The following is a 25,004-nucleotide window of genomic DNA, read 5'->3' on the forward strand; positions in this document are numbered from 1 at the left end:
CATGTATGTAATTGCTGCTCCGACATAGAACAAAGGCCATAGGCTGTCATGTCATGCAGAGGGATGTCTGTGACCACAGTAGACTGACACTGAAGAGGGCTAAATTGCCGATCAAACACAAGGTTTGAGGGGTCCATTGAAACATGCAGATCTGGATGACTAGTTGAAAGATCTACACTTCAGCCAAGAAGCTCCTTTGATGTTGGAGTCACTGCTGTCACAGGCACCACTGGAGTGTTTTAATCCAGTGCAAACACAAGACGTGCAGAACATGGAGCGGTGTCTCTGTCAGAAGTTATCTTCCGAATAACAGTAATCATCTGAGGAGGAGGAAAATCTTGGTGTGGCTTGTGTTCAGAACAGCTCCTATGAAGGTTAAATCTGCATTGGAATGAAGCTTGATTCCAGGTAATTGATAATAAAACCCAGGTTGTGGAGTCCTCATACACAGAGGTGTTCTCTGACCCGCAGCAAGGACTTCCTTTCACCTGCAATGGAAATACGTGGCCTCTGTGACAGTGAAACCAACACATCTATCATGACTTTTGTAAAGATGAGTGCTGCAGTCAACAGTTTGAATGGTAGGACTGTTAATTGATAGTGTTGAGATGCTATCATAACTCTTGGGTGAATCCTTTGGGCGGGGAGGGGTGGCAGATGTACAGGAATGCCAAACCATTTCTCTACAATTGAGGGCAAGGAATTGAAGTAATGGAAGGGAAAGGCTTGATGACCGCAGATTAGTTGCATGATCCAAAGATCTGTCGTGAATATCTCCCTCACAGGAAATTGGTGGTCAGAGATGCTTTGATGTAGCAGAGCCAGCAAAGGACGCAATAGACTGCATTTGCTTCTGCTGTGTTGGTACCCTAGATCGACCCCTATCCCTAAAAGGAGTGGTAGATTTGATGGAGCATGTGGATCGGTTGAGAAGGTTTTCTGCTTTGACTGCTGTGCCCTTGAAAATCCTCCAAACACCCTTGACTTCTGCTGATGCTGTCCCTCTGGGGAGGTTAGGGCCAGCGTGTGAGACATAGCTGTGCTGTTCTTGAAATGTCCCAGGGAGATGTCCGCCTACTCGCCAAATAGCCACTTGCCACAATTGGACATGCCCATGGTGTTTGTCTTGACATCTTATGAGAAGCAAATGTAATGCAGTCAATCATAGTGATGCAACATGACAGCTGTGCCATTGCATTGAGCTATGGTGTACGCAGAGTCCGGGCTACACTATAAGATCAGTTGGAGACATCCAGACTATTATTAACAAGATCTGGATAATAGCTTTTTCATATGGTTTGGTAGGCTGGTGACTGTAAGATTTGTAAATTCCCACACAGCTAGAACATTTCGGCCAACAAAAAGGTAGTGTTGTTTTTCGAAAGGAAAAGCTGTCAGCAAAGGATTTACCATAGAGTCCCTTATTTCGACTTCTTATCTGGAGGTGCCATGGAAAAGGCTTATGGATTCAGTTGTGAAAAACAAGCATGCACTACCAGATTTTACAGTGAAGAGAGAGATGAGGAGATGAGCGAAATTGTGAGCCACCTGCCGTAGAGATGTCATTACATATTTACCTGTGGACTACTGTACTCAAGAAGGGTTCATGACCTGCAGGAAGAACAGGTTTGGGAGAACCTCATCAAATAGGAATAGTTGACTGAGGAAGATCAGTGCCGTATTTTTGTCACAATGTTATACTTTGACTTTGTAGAGGGCAGGGTCAATTCCAAAGCTTCTGCTTCTTTTCATATTATAGTGGTAAACATCAAGAACTTTTCAGGCCATAAAGGTAGGGAATGTCCATTTCCGAAATACGAGGAATTTAGTCTGTGAAGCACTAAGAGAGTTCCTGACCCGTGTCCATGAGGCATGGATAAAACCAAAATAGATGCCACTGTACTAGTTGGTGTGTAATATACTCTGACTATATTTAATTAGACAGGCGGAGTCCCAAATGAAGCTGCCTAGGGACACCTGATGTATACAAAAAAGTGATGGGTGGAATGCTTAAATTAATTTTAGCGACTGTATATGGCTGGGATATTCTCGGATGCGGCCCGAGTAATTACCAGTGACTGGGATTAACTCAACCATTCCACCGATCACAATTTTGTATACCTCAGTGTGAGACCCTAAGGGCGATGGCTATGCCCAGTTGTGGGCAATTTGGAAAGGAAGGGGACCCCTACTTCTAATGTCGTCACTACTAGTAGGGAATAAATTAAACTATTTTTTGAAAGAACGAACAATAGTGAACATGGTCATTAAGCCAAGAAACCCAAGGACAACTATAAATACATAAAATGAGTATTGTGACATGTAAACAAAATTAGTCGAAACCAGTCATACTGTTTATATTCAAAATAGTATTTGTAATGTATTTAAATATTTTCTTCATTTTTGTTAAGATTTTCTTTTATAAAAATACCTATAAATCATTAAAAAATCAATGACATACATTTAGTGATTCTAGAAAAATATCTAAACATAATCAAACACAGAAGAAGGAAAGGGGGGGGAATGCAAAACAACACAAATGACTATGGTGGTAATTCGGGCTAGTGGAGTAAGCAAAGCGGTGGATGTAGACTCTACGCGTGTTTCGGCATTTGCCTTCTTCAGGAGTCCGTCATTTGCAATAGGACAAAAATATAACAACAGATAGAAAGAAGTACACCTATTTTGATGCCTGTCTTATGATAGTAATTTCAACTGGATGGAATCATGTTCAATACATCACTTGCTGTGGTCCATATTATCCAGTAATTGTAATATTATCGGGATGCTATCAGAGGTATCGAATGTGTATCCGTGGATATACAACACTTCTTAATTGGTGGTTGTTATTCAGTAAAGAGATAAAAGTAGCATTTGATGACAATCCAATATTGCCTTGGTATCTGGCGACACTTTACTTGAGGGTAAACAGAGCCCCATTCGATGGTAGTCTTCTAGATGGTGAACGTCCGAGGTATAATTGGGGTTATAATGATGACATGTATCCTTCTTTAGTAGCGTGGGGCCTCGGAGCAATCGCAAATCGAAGCAGAATGGTGCATCAAGATGTAATGGGGTTCCGGATGTCCTGCGTCGTTGATCGAACCCAGTTGTGGGTCCTGTGCTGACTGTGCATCTGTAACTATGCTACACCTAACCAAAGAGCCCTAACCAGGCGAAACTAGTCTTGGGTTGCTTGTGCTCATTTTATAGAGTACCTGCCTATGACTGTTTCTTTTAGACAGGGTCAAGACTGACTTGCATATGGCTGGATCCAAACTGAGGTGGCATAATGTGCAAAATAACCATAAACTGGGTTGTGACCCCGAGTAATTAATTAGCAGTGGCTGAGATTAATTCTAGCATTCCACCCATCACTTTTTTGTATACATTAGTAAGGACAGCGAGGGCGCTGGAGAGCTGTTGCTGGGGAAATGTTTTCCAGACCGTTTACTGCATGCATTTTTCTAGTTAGACCATTAATTAAATAGATAGTATTTACTTGACTGAGACAATTGCTCAGTTAGCTGTCGGGCATCCTGAAAGAAAAAATGCTAGTCCGTGTGAAGCACATATCGACTATTGATGTATATTTTCCTATCAAATAAAGCACTTAAGAACCATTAAGAAGTTTACAGTGTATGCCCATTTTGTGGCGCAGGTTTTCCTTCTACAGGTTATTTCCCACTGTGGAAATGCACCGAGTTATGCAGTAGTCAAAGGCAATCGTGGCCGGCATTATTCGCGGGTATGGGGTGGAGGGAGGGTGGCTCGCACTGCAGGGTCGCGCAGGGAGGGGGTCAATACATTTTAAAAACCTACCTTTCACCGGGTCCCGCTTTCTCCTGCTCTCCTGCCTCCTGCAGAAACAGGAAGCAGGCAGCCTCCCTCCCCTACCCTAAGCCAATCACAACACTGCAAAGGCAGCGTTGTGTTGGTCGGGACGCCATTCAGCCAGGCGCCTATGGGGAGGCCATTTTCTCCATGCAGGCTGCATGCAGCCAACATGGAGAAAAGGCAGAGTGTGCATGACTGGTTTTATAGGCCACAGAGGGCTGATCAAACAGGCAGTGACCTAAGCAATGGGCAAGCCACTCCTCCCCTGCCCTAGACCAGACCCGCCTCCCCCCAACCAAACCCATCTGTTTCTCGCAGTGCGAGAAGCAGAAACATAAAATGTTGTTTTACCATTTTATGTTTGAACTTCCAGCACTGCAAGAAAGCAGTGGGGTGAGGCTCCTCCACCCTAATGGAGGAGCCGCCGGGAGATAAGGGTTTTTCTGGAGCGGACTTTAGATAGAAAGCACCCTTATTGAATGAAGGGGTTTCTTTGGAGACATAAATATTTTTCCAGTGCAGTAAAATCACAAATGGTGGATATTTTATATTCAGAAATATAACAAATCTGAATACTTCAAGAAGTTTGCGGTTTCTATTGATCTCAGAGCATATTTTTGGGAAACTATGAACCCCTCACGAGTGTGATGTGTTGAGCTCCTTTTTTGTGTCATGTGTGCATAATCAGGAGCTACGCGCAGAAACCTTTCTTTAATTTGCTAATAATTAGATATGTTTTTGTTTCTAGTCACACTTTACTTAATAAATGGCTTGCTGGTTCAAGACACAGTATAAGACTTTAGCCTATACATTACAAGTCACAGTGTGTTTCCTTTTGTTATCAGGTAGTTGGATTTGCAAATTTAGCGTTGATGGAGCCGTCTTCGAGTTTTACTAAAAGCACACAAGATTACGTCGCTCCCTCAAGTCGAATTCTGAGATATGGCGTGTCTATAGCTCTGTGGCTAGTAATTGGATTCATGCAGGTACTGATCTGGCATTATTTTTTTTATAAATAAAATGTTGTTCATGCAAGCGTATGTTGCTTTTTATTCCAACAAGACCCGCTAATATGTACGACTTGCATCATTATTTTAGATGGGGTTCTTTGTTGTCGTCTATGAGAGGTTCGTAGAGGATAAAATACGACAGTTTGTTGATTTATGCTGCATGAGTAATGTAAGTATCTCACTTTTTGTTTATAAAGATCAACTTTTGTTTTAAATCATGTGAAGTGTGTTTGTGTGTGTATGTATCCAATAGTAAACACCGTTTTGTATCTACTTAAGAACTTTGGGGACATTAAAACAGTTTCGATTAAACTTTCCAACAAACAAAAACAAAAAACTGAATCCATTCTTCATGGCGAGCTTTGTGCAGATTTGTCTAGCAGGCGCCAAGAAAAAGGAGGGCGGGAGGGCTCATGTGCGAATTTCCCGTTTAAGTCTTGTAGAGGTATTTGTTTTTTGAGACACACCACACTTTCACAAAGTTAGAACTTTACACAGGGTTGTGCTTTTTAGGTCTCGCCTATTAATCCCGCAAGGGATAATAGACGAGAGTATAGAGGGCAAAGCAAGGTCTGAAACCATCGCGGATTTCGGACAGTTTGTGTGGTGTACTCGTGCGGAAAGCGCGTCCACATCAAAGCCATCAGCCTCCCTCTCACAGGCATCTGAAGCTTCCCCCAGGGTACGCTCGGCCTCAGGCATTTCTCCTCCCCCCTAATTATTCACCCCTGCTGTTGCTGCCCACGCCAGGCCGTGTCTCTTTCAACATCCTCCCCCCTCCCAGTGTTAGACTCGTTTTTTTTGGTGCCTTTTTGCGCTCTGTTAGACTCGTTTTTTGTGCCTTTCTCCCCTTTGTTAGACTCGTTTTTCCCTTGTTTTTCTGCCCTTCTGCCCTCTGTTAGACTCGTTTTTTGTGCCATTCTGCCCTCTGTTAGACTCGATTCTTGTGCCTTTCTGCCCTCTGTTAGACTTGTTTCCCTTGTTTTTCTGCCCTTATCCTCTGCCCTTATCCCCTCTGTTAAACTCGTTTTTTGTGCCTTTCTGCCCTCTGTTAGACTCGTTTTTCCCTTGTTTTTCTGCCCTTATCCTCTGCCCTTATCCCCTCGGTTAGACTCGTTTTTTGTGCCTTTGTGCCCTCTGTTAGAATCGGTTTTTGTGCCTTTCTGCCATCTATTAGACTCGTTTTTTGTGCCTTTCTGCCCCAGTTAGACTCGTTTTTTGTGCCCTTCTGCCCTCTGTTAGACTCGTTTTTCCCTTCTTTTTTCTGCCCTTCTGCCCTCTGTTAGACTTGTTTTTTGTGCCTTTCTACCCTCTGCATCACCACATCATCAATCAGCGCTACCCCAGCACCACCACAGCACCACTCAGCACCAACACAAAATCACTCAGCAGCACCACTCAGCACCACTCAGCACCACCACATTATCACTCAGCACCACCACATTATCACTCAGCACCACCACATTATCACTCAGCACCACCACAACATCACTCAGCAGCACCACTCAGCACCACCACAGCACCACTCCGCACCACCACATTATCACTCAGCACCACCACATTATCACTCAGCACCACCACAGCACCGCTCTGCACCACCACAGCATCATTCAGCACCACCACAGCACCATTCAGCACCACCACAGCACCACTCCGCACCACCACAACATCACTCAGCAGCACCACTCAGCACCTCCACAGCACCACTCCGCACCACCACATTATCCCTCAGCACCACCACATTATCACTCAGCACCACCACATTATCACTCAGCACCACCACAGCACCGCTCTGCACCACCACAGCATCATTCAGCACCACCACAGCACCACTCAGCACCACCACAGCATCACTCAGCACCACCACAGCATCACTCAGCACCACCACAGCACCACTCAGCACCACCACATTATCACTCAGCACCACCACATTATCACTCAGCACCACCACATTATCACTCAGCACCACCACAGCGCCACTCAGCACCACCACAGCGCCACTCAGCACCACCACAGCGCCACTCAGCACCACCACAGCGCCACTCAGCACCACCACAGCACCGCTCCGCACCACCACAGCACCACTCCGCACCACCACAGCACCACTCCGCACCACCACAGCGCCACTCAGCACCACCACAGCACCACTCAGCACCACCACAGCACCACTCAGCGCAACCACAGCACCACTCAGCGCAACCACAGCACCACTCAGCGCAACCACAGCATCACTCAGCGCAACCACAACATCACTCAGCGCAACCACAGCATCACTCAGCACCACCACAGCATCACTGGTTCAAATGTGTTCTCTCAATGTTTCAAGCTTTATTACAAATGTCACAAAAAGAAGTTAATATTTCACTTATGTTATTGGATTTTCGTCACAATAAAATACACTGAACATAATCTTCACAAAAGTTATTTATAAAAGTTTAATCTATGGCCATTATAAATTACAATAACTTTTATTTGAATATTAATTATTAAAAACTGCTATTTGTAATAGCAAAACATGTAAGTCATGTAAATACAACACATATTGCATTACAAATGCTATAGGTGTCACATTTGCGAAATTTATAACTAATGGCATTGTAAATGACAAAGATATTAATTTGGCAATTTTCAAAACCAACACATAAATAAAAAAATTGTCATTTACAATACCAATAGCTCAAACGTTCCTAATGCGGGACCTATTGCTTTGCAAATGCTTGTTGTTGGTAGGTTTAGTGCAAATCTGTTCAGTAGTTTTCGAGAATTTAGTTTTTAAAGAGCTGACTGAATTGGGCATGAAGTGGGTACTTTTTTTTTAGAGATTTCCTGACAGTTGGAAAGCTACATTTTTTACTTTCCCATACCCTTAACGATATTAGACCAATTTGCACGAATTTTAGCAGATGTTTACCCTATTCTTTGTGTTGTTAACTTTGTATAGATTGGAAAGGTGGTCATTTTTAATGTTTTTATGTTAATTTGCTTAAAACTATGGCATTATTTGACGAATCAACAGGAAATGTTGGCAGATATTTTGCCTGTTTAATCTTCTTTGTACATGGCACGTTTCATACAGATCAGTCAATTAGGGGCAAAGTTGAAAGGGGACAGTAACAATCTTGTGTGAGAATATGTTCTTTAATGAATCTGCTTGAAATTTGGCGGGCTCCTAGCACGTTAAGCCCAGTGTAGGAATCTCATATTTTATTAGGAGGGGTGGGCAAAATTCAATTAGAGGGGGTGACCACTGATTTGCTAATAACTTTGAATCAGTTTTACAGATCTGCACAACACTTGGCAGACACTTAAGGTTCACGGCTAAAATACCCAGCCAGGCTACAGGCCATGCCCTATGGCCAACCGGCACTATGTATGTTTGAAAACCGTGCGATCAGGAGTTGATATTTTGCATCAGGTAAGCAAATTATTATCAAATATTATTTTTGTTTGCCGTCCCTCCCTCCACACTGAGCCCTGTTGATGGATTTGCCAACTAAGTGTAAGGTGCTGCCAAATCTCATACAGGTTTGTGATATGGCAGCAAAGATAGTAGCAAATAAAATAATTTTTGTTCCCAGCTTTAATTTTGACTCTTCTTCAGATTTCCTTGAACCTTGAGATCCCTCCACTGTGCTCCACTAGTTAATAACCTATTAAACATAATGGCAAGTTTGTTAACCAGCACCAAAAGTTATTTGCAAATGAACACCTTTTTTGACTTACATCCTGCTTAATTCCATCTCTGCTACATGGATTTGCATGAAACTCAAAATATCACGAGTAAGCTTAACATAAGAGCCCCTTCAATTGCGTACAGATCTGGGAATGGCAGCAAAAGTTTTATCATATGGAAGATTTTTTAACTTTCCCCCTTTAAATGTGTTCCCTTTTGATTGCTCTTAATAAATCTTGACATATCATGAACAAAAAAAACACTCTAAAAGTGTGCCATACTTCATACTGAATCATGAAGGCTGAAGGCCATGTGCAACAGGGCTTGACCGCCAGCGGAGCGTTTGGTGCATGAATCTTTTGGATGTGGTATATGATCAAAAAACATCAAAAGTTCTTTGAAAAAAGAAAGGGTTAAAGTAGAGGTATGGTTGGCCATATTATATTTTTGAAAACTCAGCAATTCACCTAAAAACGCAGTTGAAGTGCAATAATGAGATCCTTGACCTGCTTATCTGATCTCTGGAGATGGGTTATGTTCCAGCTGACCTTAAGGAAGCTAGGGTCATCCCGCTATTGAAAACACCAGGGGCAGATGCAGCCAGTCTTAAGAACTATAGGCCCATCTCCTAGCTCTCCTTCCTGGCGAAAGTAGTAGGACAACATGTTCTCAAAACACTGTTGCTCGTTATTGAGGAACAACAGCTACTCCAGGTACGGCAGGCAGGCTTTAGGGCCCACCACAGTACAGAGCTGGTGATGCTGTCAGTGCTGGATGAACTCAGACTCACGGCGCCCTGGTTTTACTTGACCTATGAGCAGCGTTCGACACGGTCAATCACGCACAACTTCTAACCTTATCTCAGAATTGGGTATCCATGGGCTGGCACACCGATGGATTGCGTCCTTCCTGTCAGGTCAGACTCAAAGAGTCCAACAGGGTGAGCGGGTGTCTAATATCTCTGCTCTCACCTGCGGTGTTCCCCAGGGCTTAGCGCTGTCCCCTCTTCTCTTCAACATCTAACTCCAGCCACTTGTGGCCGCTTTGGCCCACATGGACTGTCAAGTGTTTAACTATGCGGATGACACTCAAATAATTATTTACATTGACAGTTCTTCCCTGGCCCACGCACTTGCACACAGGGCCGGACTGGTGATGCCGGGCACCGGGCAAACCCCCGGTAGGCCGTAAGGGTGGGGCCGGTTTTGTTACTGGGGGCCTGTTTTGTGGCAAAATCGTCCCCCAGTATCAAAATCAGAAGGCCACCGTCAGTGACCGTCTCCTGCTCTGCACTCTGACCTCTGTGCGAGGAAAAAGCATATTTTCACCCGCTGCACAGAGGTCAGACCGCAAACACACTACTAAATTCAAACAACAGTGCACTTTTGTTTGAATGTAGTAGTGTGTGTGCAGCCCGCATACACTTTTGGCGCCGCCATGTAGGCAGTGCACGCACACCATTGAGGAGGACTAGAGCAGCCACTCCCGCCAATAGCAACACGAATATAGGGCGAACTAGGGGAGGGGGTGCAGATCATTAGTCCAACATGCGCAGGGCGATGCGGAAGCAGGAGCAATGATTTTTGCCCCCTCCGACACCGCAGCAACGTAGGTAATAATGCCTGAGTCTCCTCCTCGAGAAGCAGCAAAGTCCTGAGCAGGCCTCCGAGTCCGAGCACATGGTCCACATCAGACACCACTACAGTATAAACTGTAAGTAAGTAATAAAAAATGTTGTACTGTCATGATTGTGCAAAATTTATTACATGTACATAAGTGCGCGCTTCACTTGTGGCGAATATAAAGACCAATCAGCAAAAAAGCAAGTAAGGGGCGAGGGTGGTGTGATTCAAGAGTAAGGGGCAGAGAGAAGGGGAAAGAAAGGTCGTTCAGAGGGAGTGCACAAGCGAGAGAAGTGGGGAAAGGGCGGTAGATGTGTGACACAATAGAAGCATGCATTGGCCCAGTTATTTTAAAAGGGACTCGTATTGTTGTTAGAAATGTGCTCTCAATAAATGATTATTAATGATTTAAAGAGAAGGCAGTGTGAAATATAAATCCCATTTAACGTAAAGATTAATAGAGAGGAAATATGAAACTAAATGAGAGACGCAAGGGCCGGAAAGGGGGTGATTTGTGGTGGGAAATGTGCAAAGGATACGAAGCAAGGGTATCTGAAAGAAACAGGTTAGTATTAGATTCCTTACCTTAGAATATCCCCAGGCGTCAGACTGGATCTGGAAATTTTTGCGTAGCAGTACCCTTGCGCGTCTGTAGGCGTCGTCTGCGGTTCTGCGTCCGTCGTGGGCGCCGTGATGACGTTGTCGGAGTACTTAGACGCCGCCTACGCGTGCTGACATCAGTTCTTTTTTTCCGCGCCAGCAGCGCAGATCCGGAAAAAGTGGTACCTTAGTAATTTTTTGACTAAACTTTTTACGATCCCTTTTGATCATTTTTCGAGTCTTCGACTAACGGTGCCGGTAGGGATGCAAGGTTTCAAGCCCTGTGAGAACTGCTACCGACTGTTGTCGGTCACCGACCCTCACCGCTGGTGCCTCCACTGTCTCGGCGTTGATCATCACGACAAGGCCTGCTCCGACTGCCGGGCCCTGACTTCGAAAGCTAGGCGGGAGCGGTCCCGCAAGCGCCTCGAACTCCGGCAGTTGGCCCGCGCCGCGAGACGTCCCGGTCCGGTCGGAGGTCGAGGGACAGGTTGCAGGGTCGGAGCCATCATAGCTCTGGGAGTCGCCATCACTCCTCAGGCTCGAAGTCGTCAGGTAAGCACAAGAAGTCGAAGAGACGTCATCGCTCTTCCGACTCACCCCGACGCTTGCGTGATTCGGCCGGGGGTTCGGGTGACACCGCCCACGCGGCTCTGTCAGAGTCGTGGGCGTCGCGACCTGCCCCATACCCTCCGGTCCCTGGGTAGCAAGAGACACCGGAGGAGATCGAGCGCTTCCTCATGGCCATGAGGTCCCTCACTCCTCCGACGTGCTCCGTGGCGCCTTTGGGCCCAGCGGACCCGTCTGGGGGCCCTAGCGGGTCGGGTGCTTCGGCCCCGACGCCGCCGGGTGCTTCGGCCCCGACGCCACGGGCGCCTTCGAGCTCGGCGCCGCAGGGCCCAACTGGATCCGCTTCTGGATCCGGAGCGTCGCCGGTTGACCTGACGTCCTCGGGCGCGCCGTCCCAGATACCTCCCTCGACCCGGTTCCGGCGCCGCGTTCGACGCCGCTTGGGGAGTTTTACTTCAATAAACCGGCCCCATCATTTGACAACCCTGATTATCAGGAGATGGATGATGAGGAGTATTGGGAGGGGTCTGAGGACCCACTGACACGTGAGTGTCAGTCCCAGGAGGACTGTACAGGTGGACTTGGGGATGCCAGTGGTCTGGACACTTCGCCAGACACTGGTTTTGTCTCACCTCCTACCGTGGCTTCGGAGGAGGGGGCAACCTTCAGTGTGGTGTTGACGCGGGCGGCCAAGGCCTTGGGCCTTGAGCTCCCTGTCGCGGCCGTGAGGACTAACCTCCTCACTGAGGTCCTTAAACCGCAGTCAAGCTCGGCTGAGCCTCTGCTGCTCGGGTGCCTTTCGCTCCTTTCGTGGCCAAGGAAGGGGCGCCCCCCACACGTGCTGCCGGCCACGCGCCGCAGACTAACATCCAACACGGTGGCAGCCGTGGAAACCGCCGTGGAGGCAGTCGGGTACAACGGCGAGGCCAGAGACCTCTCATTTCCGCCTCTCCCATGTGGCCTCCCCAGCCCTGGAGGGACGCATCCGTTACAACTACGTGCTCCGGTTGGGGAAGGGAGAGGGATCTGCCGCTGACCCAATCGCGGTCCGTAAGCCACCACTGCAGCTGTCTTGCAGTGCCCTCCGAGATGAGGACATGGTCGGACAGGTTGCCCTGATGCTGGGCCCACTGAAACTTCAGGGCCCACTGCAGAGCCCACATCCACCCCAGAAGCCGCAGCGTCAACCTGACCGAGACTCGAGATAAAGGCTGAAAGATCTGAATCAGAGCCTGAATATCCCGAACCCGCAGCTCGGGGGAATAAACCCGAAACTGCGCCGAGTCGAGAACCGCTCCGATGAAGAGGAGCTTTTGAGAGGGACACAGGTGTGACTTTGGCACATTGATGGAGAACCCCAGCAGGTGCAGGAGGTCCGCCGTCGTCTGGAGGTGGCTGACGACTGTCTGGGGCGAGCCCGCCTTTAACAACCAGTCGTCGAGGAAGGGGAAGACTGAAACCCCTAACCTGCGCAGATGAGCTGCGACCACCGCCATCACTTTCGTGAACACCCGTGGGGCGCTGGTAAGGCCGAAGGGGAGCACGGTAAACTGAAAGTGCTTGTGGCCTACCGTGAACCGCAGGTAGCGCCGGTGGGCCGGCAGGACGGGGATGTGGAAATAAGCTTCCTGCAAGTCCAACGCTACCATCCAGTCTCCTGGGTCCAGGGCAGCTAAGACCTGAGCCAGTGTCAGCAATTTGAACTTCTCCTTCCGGAGGAAGCCGTTGACGGCTATATTACACAGACCCAAGACCGAGGACCCTCCACGGTCTTCCTCCGAACCAAGCATTCCTCCTGAATAAAGACACAAGGGAGCATCGTGTCAAAAGAGTGCATCCGTCCAGCTAGGTCTCCCTTGTTAAAAGGTCACACCGGGCCACTGTATTTGATATTTAAGTAAATGCCAAACCAGATAAAAACCAATGCTCCTGGCGAGTTAAACGCTCGCACATGACGTCTGCGGTAATCTGCAGAGCACCAATTGGAACCTGAACTAGGTCAATTTGGTGACCATCGTTCTAAGGTTGGACGGTTGATGAAAACTAATCCTTGTAATGAACAGAGCTTAGAAATGGCAGGAGGGAAGTCAAATTCTATAAATGAACAATATCGTATTAGTGCTGCAACGTTCCATCCGTATTCATTCAAATTTATGTTTACCCTCTCTTTTCAGGGTTTATGCATATTTAATTTGTACTCTGACAAAGTTCTATTTTTCCACATGCTTGTAAACTTGCACACACACGTGTGCATGTGGGTGACTGTCGGGTTGTTACAGTATGCTAAAATAAAAACATTCAGTTTATTTCATAGACACATGCATAAATAAGCATTTATTTACGGAAATCTCATCCATTTTTAAGTTCTCGTTGTTTCCAGTCTGCCTAGACATTGCTCTGATAGTCTTTTTTTCAAAAATGAAAGGTCACTCAAAAGAAGTCATAGATTTGGGATATTTTTAGTTCCTATAAATAAATAAAGGCAAGGAAACACTTTGTTTCCCATTTGTATTTCTATGTAAACATCAGTAAAAGAAGGAAAGTGGGAACGTTAGCTGTAGTTACTAAATGTAATGTTTTTTTATTTTTTTAAAACAATTTTATTGGCATTTCCCTTCATATACATACAATGGCAGAAAGACCGGCCCCATGTCGTAAAATAACAATGATACAACTTGTCATTCATATACCATTCGTAGTATCGCTTAACAGTGGTCAATAGGCACAAATCATAAGCACCCATAGGCACAAATCCCGCTATGAAGGTATCGTGTTCATCAATAGTATGTCCCTTTCCTCTATCATCTTACCCCTCCCAACCCATCACACCCTGACTCCATAGCAATGTTCCATCATCAGCAATGATCCGTCACTCATGTTTGTCGCCCATCTCCGGTAATGACATCATATCATTCCATCGCACGTTCACCCTGCCGTGCCAAGTGCTCTTGCATATCGTCCGGTACCTGATCTGAGCCCCTGTCCCCAGTGTCGCTGTTGTGTGCCTTAGATATTTTTTCCAAGTATAATGCCCCATAGTTTTAAGGGAGATTGCGAGGGGGGAGTAACTCACTATAAAGTCCTGTTTGGGTACAGCAATATAGCATATCCCTGGTCCATCTGGTCAGTGTCGGCGTGGGTCCCCGCAGCCAGGTGATCGCCACACAGCGTCTATCTACCAGAAAAGCCATATCCACCAGTCTACGAAACTCTGGGACTACATCTTTGGAGTAACCTAGTAAAGCAAGCATCGGAGAGGGAGTTAGGGACAAATCCGTAACCCTATTCACCTCCGCGTATACTGCGTGCCAGAACTCAGCGATCTTCGGACATAGCCAGGCCAGATGCAAAGCAAAAAATTTGCCATTTTTTCCGGGCACCTCTCACAGTTTGGGGCGTCCCGAAGCCCATATCGGAATAGTTGTTCAGGCGTGTAATGCACTCTATTGAGGAATTTAAAATGCAGGAGACGGTGACGGCCGTTAAGAGAGTATTTCCAATGATTCTCGGACAGTTCAGTCCCAATGTCCGATTGCCATTCCAATCTAGGTTTTGCCTAATGAGGCGTTTTCTCTCCTAGTGTGATATATTGTCGCGATATTAAGTGCGCAGGAGTTTTAGCTGCGACCACGTATTGGTATGTCAGCACCGTAGGCTGTTCTGCCATGTCCTCTCCCAGTAATGCTCTAAGGGCCAATCTAACCCGGTGGAACTGAAATCTAGCAAGTGGGGGTGCTCTCTGGCTATCATCAATGACCACTTCGTCCCATGTGCGGGCCGTTCCATTAAGAAATAGATCACCCATAGTTTTGACATTTATTTTTGCAAGTGATGAAAGGACGCCTTTGTCCGTGCAGGGTCCCAGCCACGAACACCAGTCCAGTCTGGCCTCCGCTCTATAAAGCAGCGAACAAGCTTGTGCATCTTTCCGATGGTGCCAGGCGTGCGTTACCGTGGTCAGTGATTCGAGTATACCAGTGCGTCTGTCTCGAGGTCTGGCCATGAGTGCCGGTAATGGGGTAGGATCCGCGACTATACCTTCTATTAGTATATGTGGGGAGTTAGGTGGGTCATGCATCCATCTGTACGCATGTGCTCCCTGAGCTGCGCGGTAATATATTTCGAGATCCGGAGCTTGGAGGCCCCCATCTTCGTAAGGTCTTATAAGGGTATTCCATGCCACTCTTGGCTGCCTTCCAGTCCTCACCAATTTTAACACCAGCGTGTGTAATTGCTGAAAGAATCTGCTGGACAGCACCATGGGGATATTACTGAACAGGAACAGAAAACGGGGAAGCACAATCATTTTCAGTAGCGATATGGGACCCATAACTGAGAGAGGAAGGGTAATCCATTTTTCTATATTCTCCTCGAGTTTGTTGATGGCCATTCCATAATTTTCGCGCAAGACCACCTCCGCGTCTATGTGGAGCCGTATGCCTAGGTATCTGACCGAGTCTGTGGTCCATTGTATGGGGTATTCTGATTCAACCCGGCTTGTGGCAGGGGTGCGAGGAAACATTACCGTTTTATTCCAGTTCACACCAATTCCAGAGAGCGAGCCAAAGAGTACAACTTCTCTAAGTACTCGCGAAAGGTTGGCCTCTGGGTCACGTACATAAAGTAGCGTATCATCTGCATACGTAGATACTATCAGATTGTATCTGTGGGAACAGAGGTAGACGGTGCCCCGGCACAGAGAGACATTATTCTGAAGCATTGTACTGTGTCTTTCCTCTGAACTATATTGTTTACCCTAGGATTGCATTAGTAGCAGGGATTACGGATTGGATGTAAATACGGAAAGTGGGCACCCTGTTTCCTACCACATTATCTTAGAAAAGAGGGTTGGCGGTCGCCCCATATTGGGAACAGGCGTTACGGGCGATTTATCACAACGCACTCTCGGTCCTCAACGAGTGCGTTAGTGCGTCTATTTTCTTTTTTGATAAGTTTGAGGTTCAATGTGTGCTTTCTCCAACGCTGACTGTAGCTGTACGTCCACCCGATGTGATCTCTTTCAGCGTTGCACTATAGTGGAGCGGCACGTCCCCTCAGTGAATTATATGAAAGTACAACCATAGGTTGTCGCCGCATTCTATAGCTCGACCCGTTCCGCAGTTGTGTATTCGCACCACCGGCAACCTCACCGTGCGAGAACCAGTGAGGCCCACTGCAACAGTTCAATGGCCTGGATTGTGTCCAGTACCAGATCGGGAGTTAGCTCCCCAAACACCAGGCTCCACAGGTCCCAGCGAGCCACGAAGCGGCGCCTAGTAAGAGATTCAATGTGCTGGTGCGGGGGTGTCAATGTAGAAGCGGTCGTGGATCCACACTTACAATTCTCCACAGAGGGCTCAGCCAAACCGCGTCAGCACTTATGGAGCAAGGCCCCGAGCCAGGGCGTCAGGCCCAGCCACGTACGTGCAGGGTTAGCAGAAGCCCATCCACCCCGTGGGTGTACGCCGTTCTCACGCAGCCACAATGACGCTCGTAGCGCCTCACCCGTATCCGGCACTGCGTCTTCCACAGCCTGTGTGATGTTCGGGCTCAGGGCCACTAGGCAGGGATGGTGTCCACGGTCCTCTACCCCTGCGCAGCTGACCGGGATCGTACGGGCTACCAATGTTGAGGCGACGAACTGCCCATGGGCCGCTGTGTCACTTGTAGATAGTAGAGGCACACACAGCCCTACCTCCGTCCGATGGCGCAGTGTAGGCCTAGTCAAGGCAGGAGCCTTAGTTGGTCCGTGACCCCCGAGTCCGGTGGCGTAGCGCGCTTCTCCCCACCTGGGTGCGCGAGTATTCTCTGAAGCAACACGCGGTATGTCCCCTGGTACCTTGATGGCTCGTGGTAGACTCGAGCCGCAGCCCGTCCTGACGAAGGCCCTCTCTACCACGCTGGAGCCAGGAGATCGCGTAGCAGTCCCACGCAGAAGCAGGGGGCGCAGTTCTCTGGTCCGGGTCCACTGGCATGCCGATGGTAGCCCCCGCCCAGATGTTTATCGTCCAGTAGGCGGGGGGACTCCAGAGGTTCCACAGGCCCCCACAGCCGCGTTGTGCCGTGTCATAGGCCGAACTCGAGCCGGGGCCTAAATTTGCATTCGTCCCCGCACCAGGCTGCGCCACAGCAGGGGAGCGGGTGAAACGGAGCCGCAGCCCGTCGATCCGTCTCTATGTTCGCGACTCTCACAAGGGCAGGTCCGGGGCCGTACTTCTGGCCCAATAGTGACTCACAGGCGCCCTGTTGCGTAGTGAAGCTCCGTGCAGGCCCTGTTGGCAGTGTGAAAGCCGGGGAGTCCAGTAGGTAACCGCTCCGTCCGGGCGTGAAGGCCTGCCCGTCACGGCAGTTTTCTGCAGATATCACAGACACAGGGCTCCGTTTCTGTTCCTTCTGTGTGCTGATGGTACTTAACTGTCTTTTGGCATCAGCCTGGCAGGATAATTTGATGAATGTTGGTGAACACGGAAGAGCCGACGGATCAAGCGGCCATCTCTGTTGCTAGCTAGCTCCGTCCCCTACTAAATTTAATGTTAACCAGTGTATTGACTTCGGAAAAATTAAGGGCAGAGTTGGTCCTGCTTGGGTTTAAATTCATAGTTTGCAGGGCGTGCCAGTGTCAACAGTCGGATAGTACCCTGATCACTTAGGGTAGGTGGCTACTCTATTGGATGTTTTCCACCAGACTTTGGCCTCTGTACTCACAAAATATGACATAAAACAGTACAGAAAATGTCTACTGTCATCCAACGACGTGTATTCAGGTAATTAACTACTTGCATTAGAGCAGCAAGGATGCCTGAGACCCTGGTGTAGGCAAGGAAAATGTCTCCTTTGACTGCTGTTTTGGTACTAAATACAGCAATTGTCAGGGTTCAATGGTCCTCTAAAGGCTCGGCACCTGGTGCCACTGCACCTGCTGCACAAATTTATAGTCACACCCTTGTCTGCTTTGTGAGGAAATGCAAAGTATACTTACAGTGTAAGCAGCACCCAGGAGGCGAGGGACAGCAGCCACTGAGCATGCTCACTTTGTGCAGCAGAATGGGAGAGCTGCAGCCCCGGAGGGGAGCTGCAGGGTGCATTCACTGGGTGAGGAGCTCCCCAGCAGCACTTGAGCCGAGCTGCTGGCACCACCCCGTAGACAGGAGAGATTCAAATGATAATGACTAAATGGCACTACTGGGCATGATGACCTGACTGCAAGATGGCCACCTTCCAAAGTCTCGCTAATCCTGGAGGGAGAAATCACATCCCTTTTTGGAGTGCTCCCCTGCTTTTCTCTTCAGACTGAACTGCTCATACTGTGACTCTACACATTGAGAAGTCACAAGTGGTTGCTCAGTGCATGTGTTCGTAATTACATGTAAATCACTGTATTGAGTTTAGCAGCCACAGGCATTAAGTTTGTCTGTTCTCTGTATTATGGAGCTGTAGAAAAACCAGAACTGATTCTATTTGCACGAACCGTCAGAGGCCTGTAGCCCGAAGGTCAAGGAAGAGGTCAACATCCCTTCCCTAAATGATTATTTGTGGTGGGCTACACACAGTAGAGCTTTAAAGAATAAGACGAGAAATATGGTTCAGACCTGCTTCTCTTTCTGGACTTAGGATAATGGGCCACCAAACCAGTTTGTGGTTGACCAGCATTATTTCTATGAGGTGAAGGGGGAGCGGGGGCGGGGAAATATAAATTAGCTTCACAAGGATTATCACATTTTCTCTGTTAACTATTGCAACATTTTAAAAGCTTCGTACTAACCACTCACTTTATAGAGCTTTAGCTGTAAGTGAGAACCCTTTAGTAAACTGGGGAGTGGCTCTGGTGGAGGATTAGAGTATGAACATCTACACCCTCCACAAGGTTTGCTATATCTGAGCATGTTTGAGGTGGAAGCTGCAGGTTTATACTGGTATTCTTCACACAATGAAGTGTACTACATTCGGCACAAGGCCTGGACATAGACCCCGAAGTAGAAGAAAACTGTAAAGGTCATGTGTGCTATGGTCCATCAGAGACTACACTTCTGAGGGCTGTCCAGAGACAGAGCACAGCTGGAAGTATGAACACATCGGGTAGACAGACATCCCACAAACTTAGATGTTGCAGAACATGAAAGCAAATGAAAGGGCTTGACACAAGCATATCCCCTTCCACTCCGAGGCCAATTAATATGTCTGCGATATTGGAGACTTAGGGGGCCCCTCATTACATTGTGCAGGGGGCCCCACCATTGTGCAACAATTAACATTGTACCTGCAACAAGCTATTGGCTTTGTTAATAGTTGTTAGTTACATAAGAAAATCTGTTGAAAAATACACTGTTTTACCCTTTCTGTCTCCAAAATTTTCTTGGGGGTGAACCCTCCAAACCCCCCTAGTAGTTATCCGGCTCGCTCACTGCTCTTGGTCGCTACACACCTTATAGGGGATGGTCTGGCTAATACATCGTCCTCTTTTTCACTGCTCTTGTGTCTATTTTTGATGTTCCCTGTAAGAATGTCTATGGATACATATGACTGGGTAACCTGGTGCTCTTTAAGGTCATCATCTATTTACTGTGCTTTGAAATGTATTACAATGAAATATGTAATGAAAAATGTTCTGTAAAATGCACTGTTTTGGTCTTTATTTTTGCAAAATTTTCTTGGGGAGGAAAATCCCCCCACACCTCCCTAGAAGTGGTGGGGCTCACTCGCTGTACTTGCTTGTTAAGCACTGTACGGGGGGCTGGTCTTCCAAAATTTCCCAGGGCTTATTTCAGTTCCCAGTCCGGCCCTGATTGTGCAAAACATACTTAGGTATGCGGTTAACTAGATGATGCTAAAAATCAATCCCGATAAAAACGAGGTCCTTGCCATTACTACCAAAAACAACCCCTGGAATGACTTCTTCTGGCCACAATAGCTTGGTACTACCCTACGCCAGTCCTGATTGTAAAAATCTTAGGCATCAATGCCAAACTTTCCATGGCAAACCAAGTTTCTATCATGGTTGGGACCTGTGTGGGATTACTGAGACAACTTCCGAAACTAGCCCCCCTCCTCTTATTTGCCACATTACAGATGGTCATGTCGGCAATGATTGTGTCACGGCTGGATTACGGTAAAGCTGTATACATTGGTTCCCCCGAGCAGCTAGGTTGATCTTCAGACTTCCAAGACTGGCGCACGCTACCCCTTTACTACAGCAGTTGCACTGACTTCCCATTAAACAGAGAGCAAGGTTCAAAGGCCTCTGCATCGCCCACAAAGCCAGTCATGGCCAGGCCCCTGCATATTTCAATGAGCGCCTAGGAAACTATGCTTGGACGTACCCTCTGGTTATTCGAAGCTGGCCTACTGGCCTGCCCACGGTTAAAAAACAACATCTAAAGGCGGCAGAGCCTTTTCTGTATTGATCCCTCAAATATGGAATCGGCTACCAGAGAGCCTACGCAAGGAACCTGCACTCCTCCCTTTCAGGAAAAGATTCAAGACTCTTCTGATCAGGGAGGCTCTGGGCACAGTATAAGCCCTTCCGAGTGTTGTACTTATGTCTGTTGGTGGGGTTTAGCCACTCTCTCGCAGTGCTAAGAGACCTGACAGTGATTATGTGCTCTATAAATCTCAGTTAACATAGCATAACATAATGGTTTCAAATTAGAAACAAAATGCCACTGAAAATTTCAAGTTATAGTTAGGACCACAATCCATAACTTGTTCTACAGCCATGCAACCCATAACTTTCACATCAAAAGCAGTGTTTATTACCTCTCAATAGTTATATCAGTAGATAACAACACCTAAAAGCAAAATGTAATTAAATAACAGCACATACTTAAAGACCAATAAAAAATACTACATTCAGGGTCATCCCATTGTAAATGGTAAGTTTAATTCGATGTGTAGATTTATTTATAAGGTTTTTAATTGCATCAGTCACAATAAGAGTGAAAGAGTAATCTTTAATTCATGTGATACAATGAACTGCCATGCAATATGCATTGTAAAAACATTAATTGATATAAAGTGCATAAATAAAAGAATTATGCTGACCGACCTCTTCAGAATCTATGGCATATTAGTTACTGCATTACCATTAGAATTTATGCAAGAACATTGATCATTTAAGCCCACATACTGTAATCTACTTTATCTAATAATGGTGTAGTCTGAGCACATATTTCAATAGCTCCCCAATGTAAACCCAATTTCATAGAAACATTTACAGTATAGGCTTGGTGAGCAATAGACTGACTTCTTTAGATATCTAATCATCAAACCAACTATGGAGGAACAAATGCAGATAGAATATTCAAAACATTTGCTATCCACACCATGATGTCCACACCGCATGGTATTCCCAAACCTGTGCATTTACCATAACTGTTGTAAGGTCCTCCATAATTACGCCTAAACTGCAGAAATTTGTGGCAACTTAATGTGCAACTGTTTCTCAGACAATGTGGGTAGCCTGGATTTCAACATTAAATGTTAGTACATGTCTGTTTTGGCCTGTTAGGCTGATGCCATATCAGAGAAAGTGTTATACAATTTAAAATTGTCATATATGCATGTGTTTTTTTTTTTAAGTTTTGATTTGGGAACTAAGATTTAACAAAGCTGATTTCCCAAAGCTTCTTTTCAGTACGTGGTACAGGAGAAAGAATAATCTGTTTTAAACAGGAAAATTTCGTCTCATAATAAGTTCTCTACAGAGGTTATCCTGCCACTTCAGCTGCTTGTAATGATTACAAATAATTTAAAGCAATATCATCTTTGCCTATATAAAGATTTGGACCGGATGCACATGGATTAATTTCAGGTGGCGCTTACAGAGGACCACTTCACTGACAAGGAAACTGTCCCTGCACAAGTTGCAACCTCCCAGCCGTAACAAGAAATTTCCCAAAAAGGGGGGCGTGGCTAAGCGCGCAACTGGAATGGCCGCCTTGGGGTAGAGCTCCGCTCTGAGCTCCCCTTCCCGGCGCATTTATCCGGGGAATCACTGATTTAAGCCGGCTGAAAACCGCCGGAGCTGCTGTGGGACACCGTCCTTGAGCACGCCGCCAACTTTGAAGGAGATCGGTGCACCCAAGACGCACCGAGGATTCCGCGGCGCTGAGACCGCACACGTCGCCCCCGACCTCGGAGGGCGCTCAGGACAGACCGAGGCTTCGGCGGGCGCAGAAGGCCCGAAATTGCGGCCTGCACGCAAGGCGGACGCACGGAGCTGTGGTGCGGAGACGGCGCCCGAGACCTGGACTGATCCAACCGGAGGTCCCGCTCACAGAATGCTACCGGCCTCGACGCCTGGCCAGATGGGCGGCCGCGTGTAGCTGGGTAGAGCCGACCTAACCACCACAGGCCGGAGGTAGGAAAGGAGGAGCTGCTTCACCGGTAGCGGAGACCTGCCGCTGCCCGCTGGGAGGGCCCGTGACCCTGCCCCTCCACCGGGCGACTTGCATGAATGGCGCTACACGGCCACGAGGAGTGAGTGGCGCGGGACTGGACGGCGGAAACGGCCGGACCCGACGGCGCAACTGCTGAGCAGCCTGAAGCGCGTCCACCGGGAGGCAGGCCACCCGTCCATCGGCGAAGAGCGGTATGAACGCACAGGCGCCCGCGGCTGGGAGAACACGGCGCCCGCAACACTAACTGCACCACAGGGGCGGCGCAGTGACCCGCACAACCCACCGCCATACCTGAAACACCACAGGGAAACACACGCCGGCTCCACGCCACATGCAAGCAAGGACGCGGCGGCCTAGCTGACGCCGGGTGCCGCGAGCCGCTGACACGCGGGCACGGGCGCCTACCCACCTACAAGCCGCGACCGCTGGGAGATAGTCCATTACCCCGCCATATGACGAACATACGCACTAGCTGGCCCGCTGGGGGTGGATCACTCTGCTGAAGCAGGAGCAGTGCCGCGGTACAGATGTCTAACGGACCTAGAACACGAACCGGGACCGGCGGCATGAACTCAAAGGGCAAGATGGACAAGTCCGGGAAGAGCAACGATCCAGACCAAACAGCGGCGAAGCTAGACACCATGCTGGCAGCAATGGAGAGACTAGAAGAATCCATACAACTTACCCGCACCTCCCTGGCCACAAAAATTGATAGCGTGGTCATAGACCTGACACACCTAAGGGCGGACCATAAAAAACTGGCGGAACCTACCACGACTTTAGAAAGCAATGTGCAGGCGCTTCAACCTCAAGCCCACCAGTCGCACAAGCAAATACAGGACTTATTGAACAGAGTGGAATTCCTGGAGGACAGAGCCAAGGATGCGGAAGGCAGGACACGCAGGAACAACGTGCGCTTGGTCGGAGTCCCGGAGAAATGGGAAGGGAGGACCCCGGAGGAGCACATAGAACAGTGGCTGAAGGACATTCTACCGGAGGGTTCGCTCTCCCCGTACTTCGTAATAGAGCGTGCTCACAGAGTCCCCACCAAGCCTCTAACAACAGGATCCAACCCGAGGCCCATGCTGCTCCGCATAATTAACTATCGAGACAGAGACTCCATCCTGCGCGAAACACGCAAACTCCAGGAGATCCAGATTGAAAATGCGTCGGTAATGTTCTTTCCGACTATACTGTACAGGTACAGCGACAAAGACATTCCTTCATGGCGGTGAAAAAACGTCTGAGGCAGTTGGGCCTGCAATACTCTCTGCTGTTTCCTGCGAAATTGAGAGTAGTGGCCGGGGAGCGAACTCATTTCTTCACAGACCCAACAGATGTGGAATCATGGCTGGATAGCGGTGTAGATACAGACCCCAGAACGACTGCAGGACCTGCGCCCCGGCGACAATCCGGAGGCAACAGAAGAAGGCTTAGACCCCGACAGAGGTCACAGACCGGTGCACGAAAGGCGACAGGCACTCTCCCCCCGGCGGACGCCGCGAGGCAGGAGAAACAGGATGCCCTCCGCCTAGTGATGAAACTCAGCGGATCCCCTGCGCAGAGCGACGTGGCGGGCGGCAGCGCGCAGGAACTCCCCAGTGACGACGAAGCCATTTATGGCATACCGGACTCCCAAGCATCGGAAGAACGACCGGATGTCACTCCCCAAACGGCGGACTACATCGGCTAACTACACGGCGAGATCAGCATTCTTTGGAGACCTTGGCCAAAAACTGCTGCAGCGGATCTGACGAAACACACCAACAAGACTGCGACGCAGCGGAGGCAGGGAACACACACAACAGTGTACTGCACCCTCGACCCTGAGAGTCAAGCATGAGGCAAACGCACACCAGGAGCCTCCTCAGTGGGCAAGAGACCAAGAATCGACACTGGGTGCCCGTACTTGGCCGGGGAGCAGATACAGAGACGCTTCGCCTGGCGGCAGATCGATTGGGACACGTAAAGTATAGTGTTTCATGCATGTACAAATGGGGTTCCCTGTATGCAAGGGCGGTTTAGACTGGCACATTCCTCCCGGGAAGGCAGTGGGCCTCCATATAACGACTTTACTCACTCGAAGCCACTGATCAAGTGCGCATAGCACAACCACCCCCTTAGACTTAAAATGTGTTGCTCTCCTAGAGAGTATGGACGGGAGCACGTTTCGCATCCGACCTTTTGGTATTTTGAATGTTCATAATGTTCATTGGCTCATTGTTCCGTTAGCCATGTTTCTTTCCCCTCCTCTGGTCTCAGTGAATTGGTGTGCTAACTTAAGTGTCTACTCGAT

At 48.1% G+C, this 25,004-nt stretch overlaps 1 protein-coding gene across 2 annotated transcripts in view; it reads left to right on the forward strand.

Moving 5' to 3' along the window:
• TMEM67 (transmembrane protein 67) overlaps positions 1–25,004 on the forward strand; it is a 1,133,211-nt gene that overhangs the window by 767,357 nt on the left and 340,850 nt on the right. For both annotated transcript variants that reach the window (XM_086965990.1, XM_086965991.1), the window contains exons 21-22: positions 4,683–4,823; positions 4,936–5,016. In XM_086965990.1, the coding sequence (XP_086822116.1) occupies positions 4,683–4,823; positions 4,936–5,016 (222 nt within the window). The remainder of the gene's footprint in view (positions 1–4,682; positions 4,824–4,935; positions 5,017–25,004) is intronic.

The sequence above is a fragment of the Lissotriton vulgaris genome, chromosome 4_1, assembly GCF_964263255.1.
Source record: "Lissotriton vulgaris chromosome 4_1, aLisVul1.2, whole genome shotgun sequence".
Taxonomy (NCBI): domain Eukaryota; kingdom Metazoa; phylum Chordata; class Amphibia; order Caudata; family Salamandridae; genus Lissotriton; species Lissotriton vulgaris.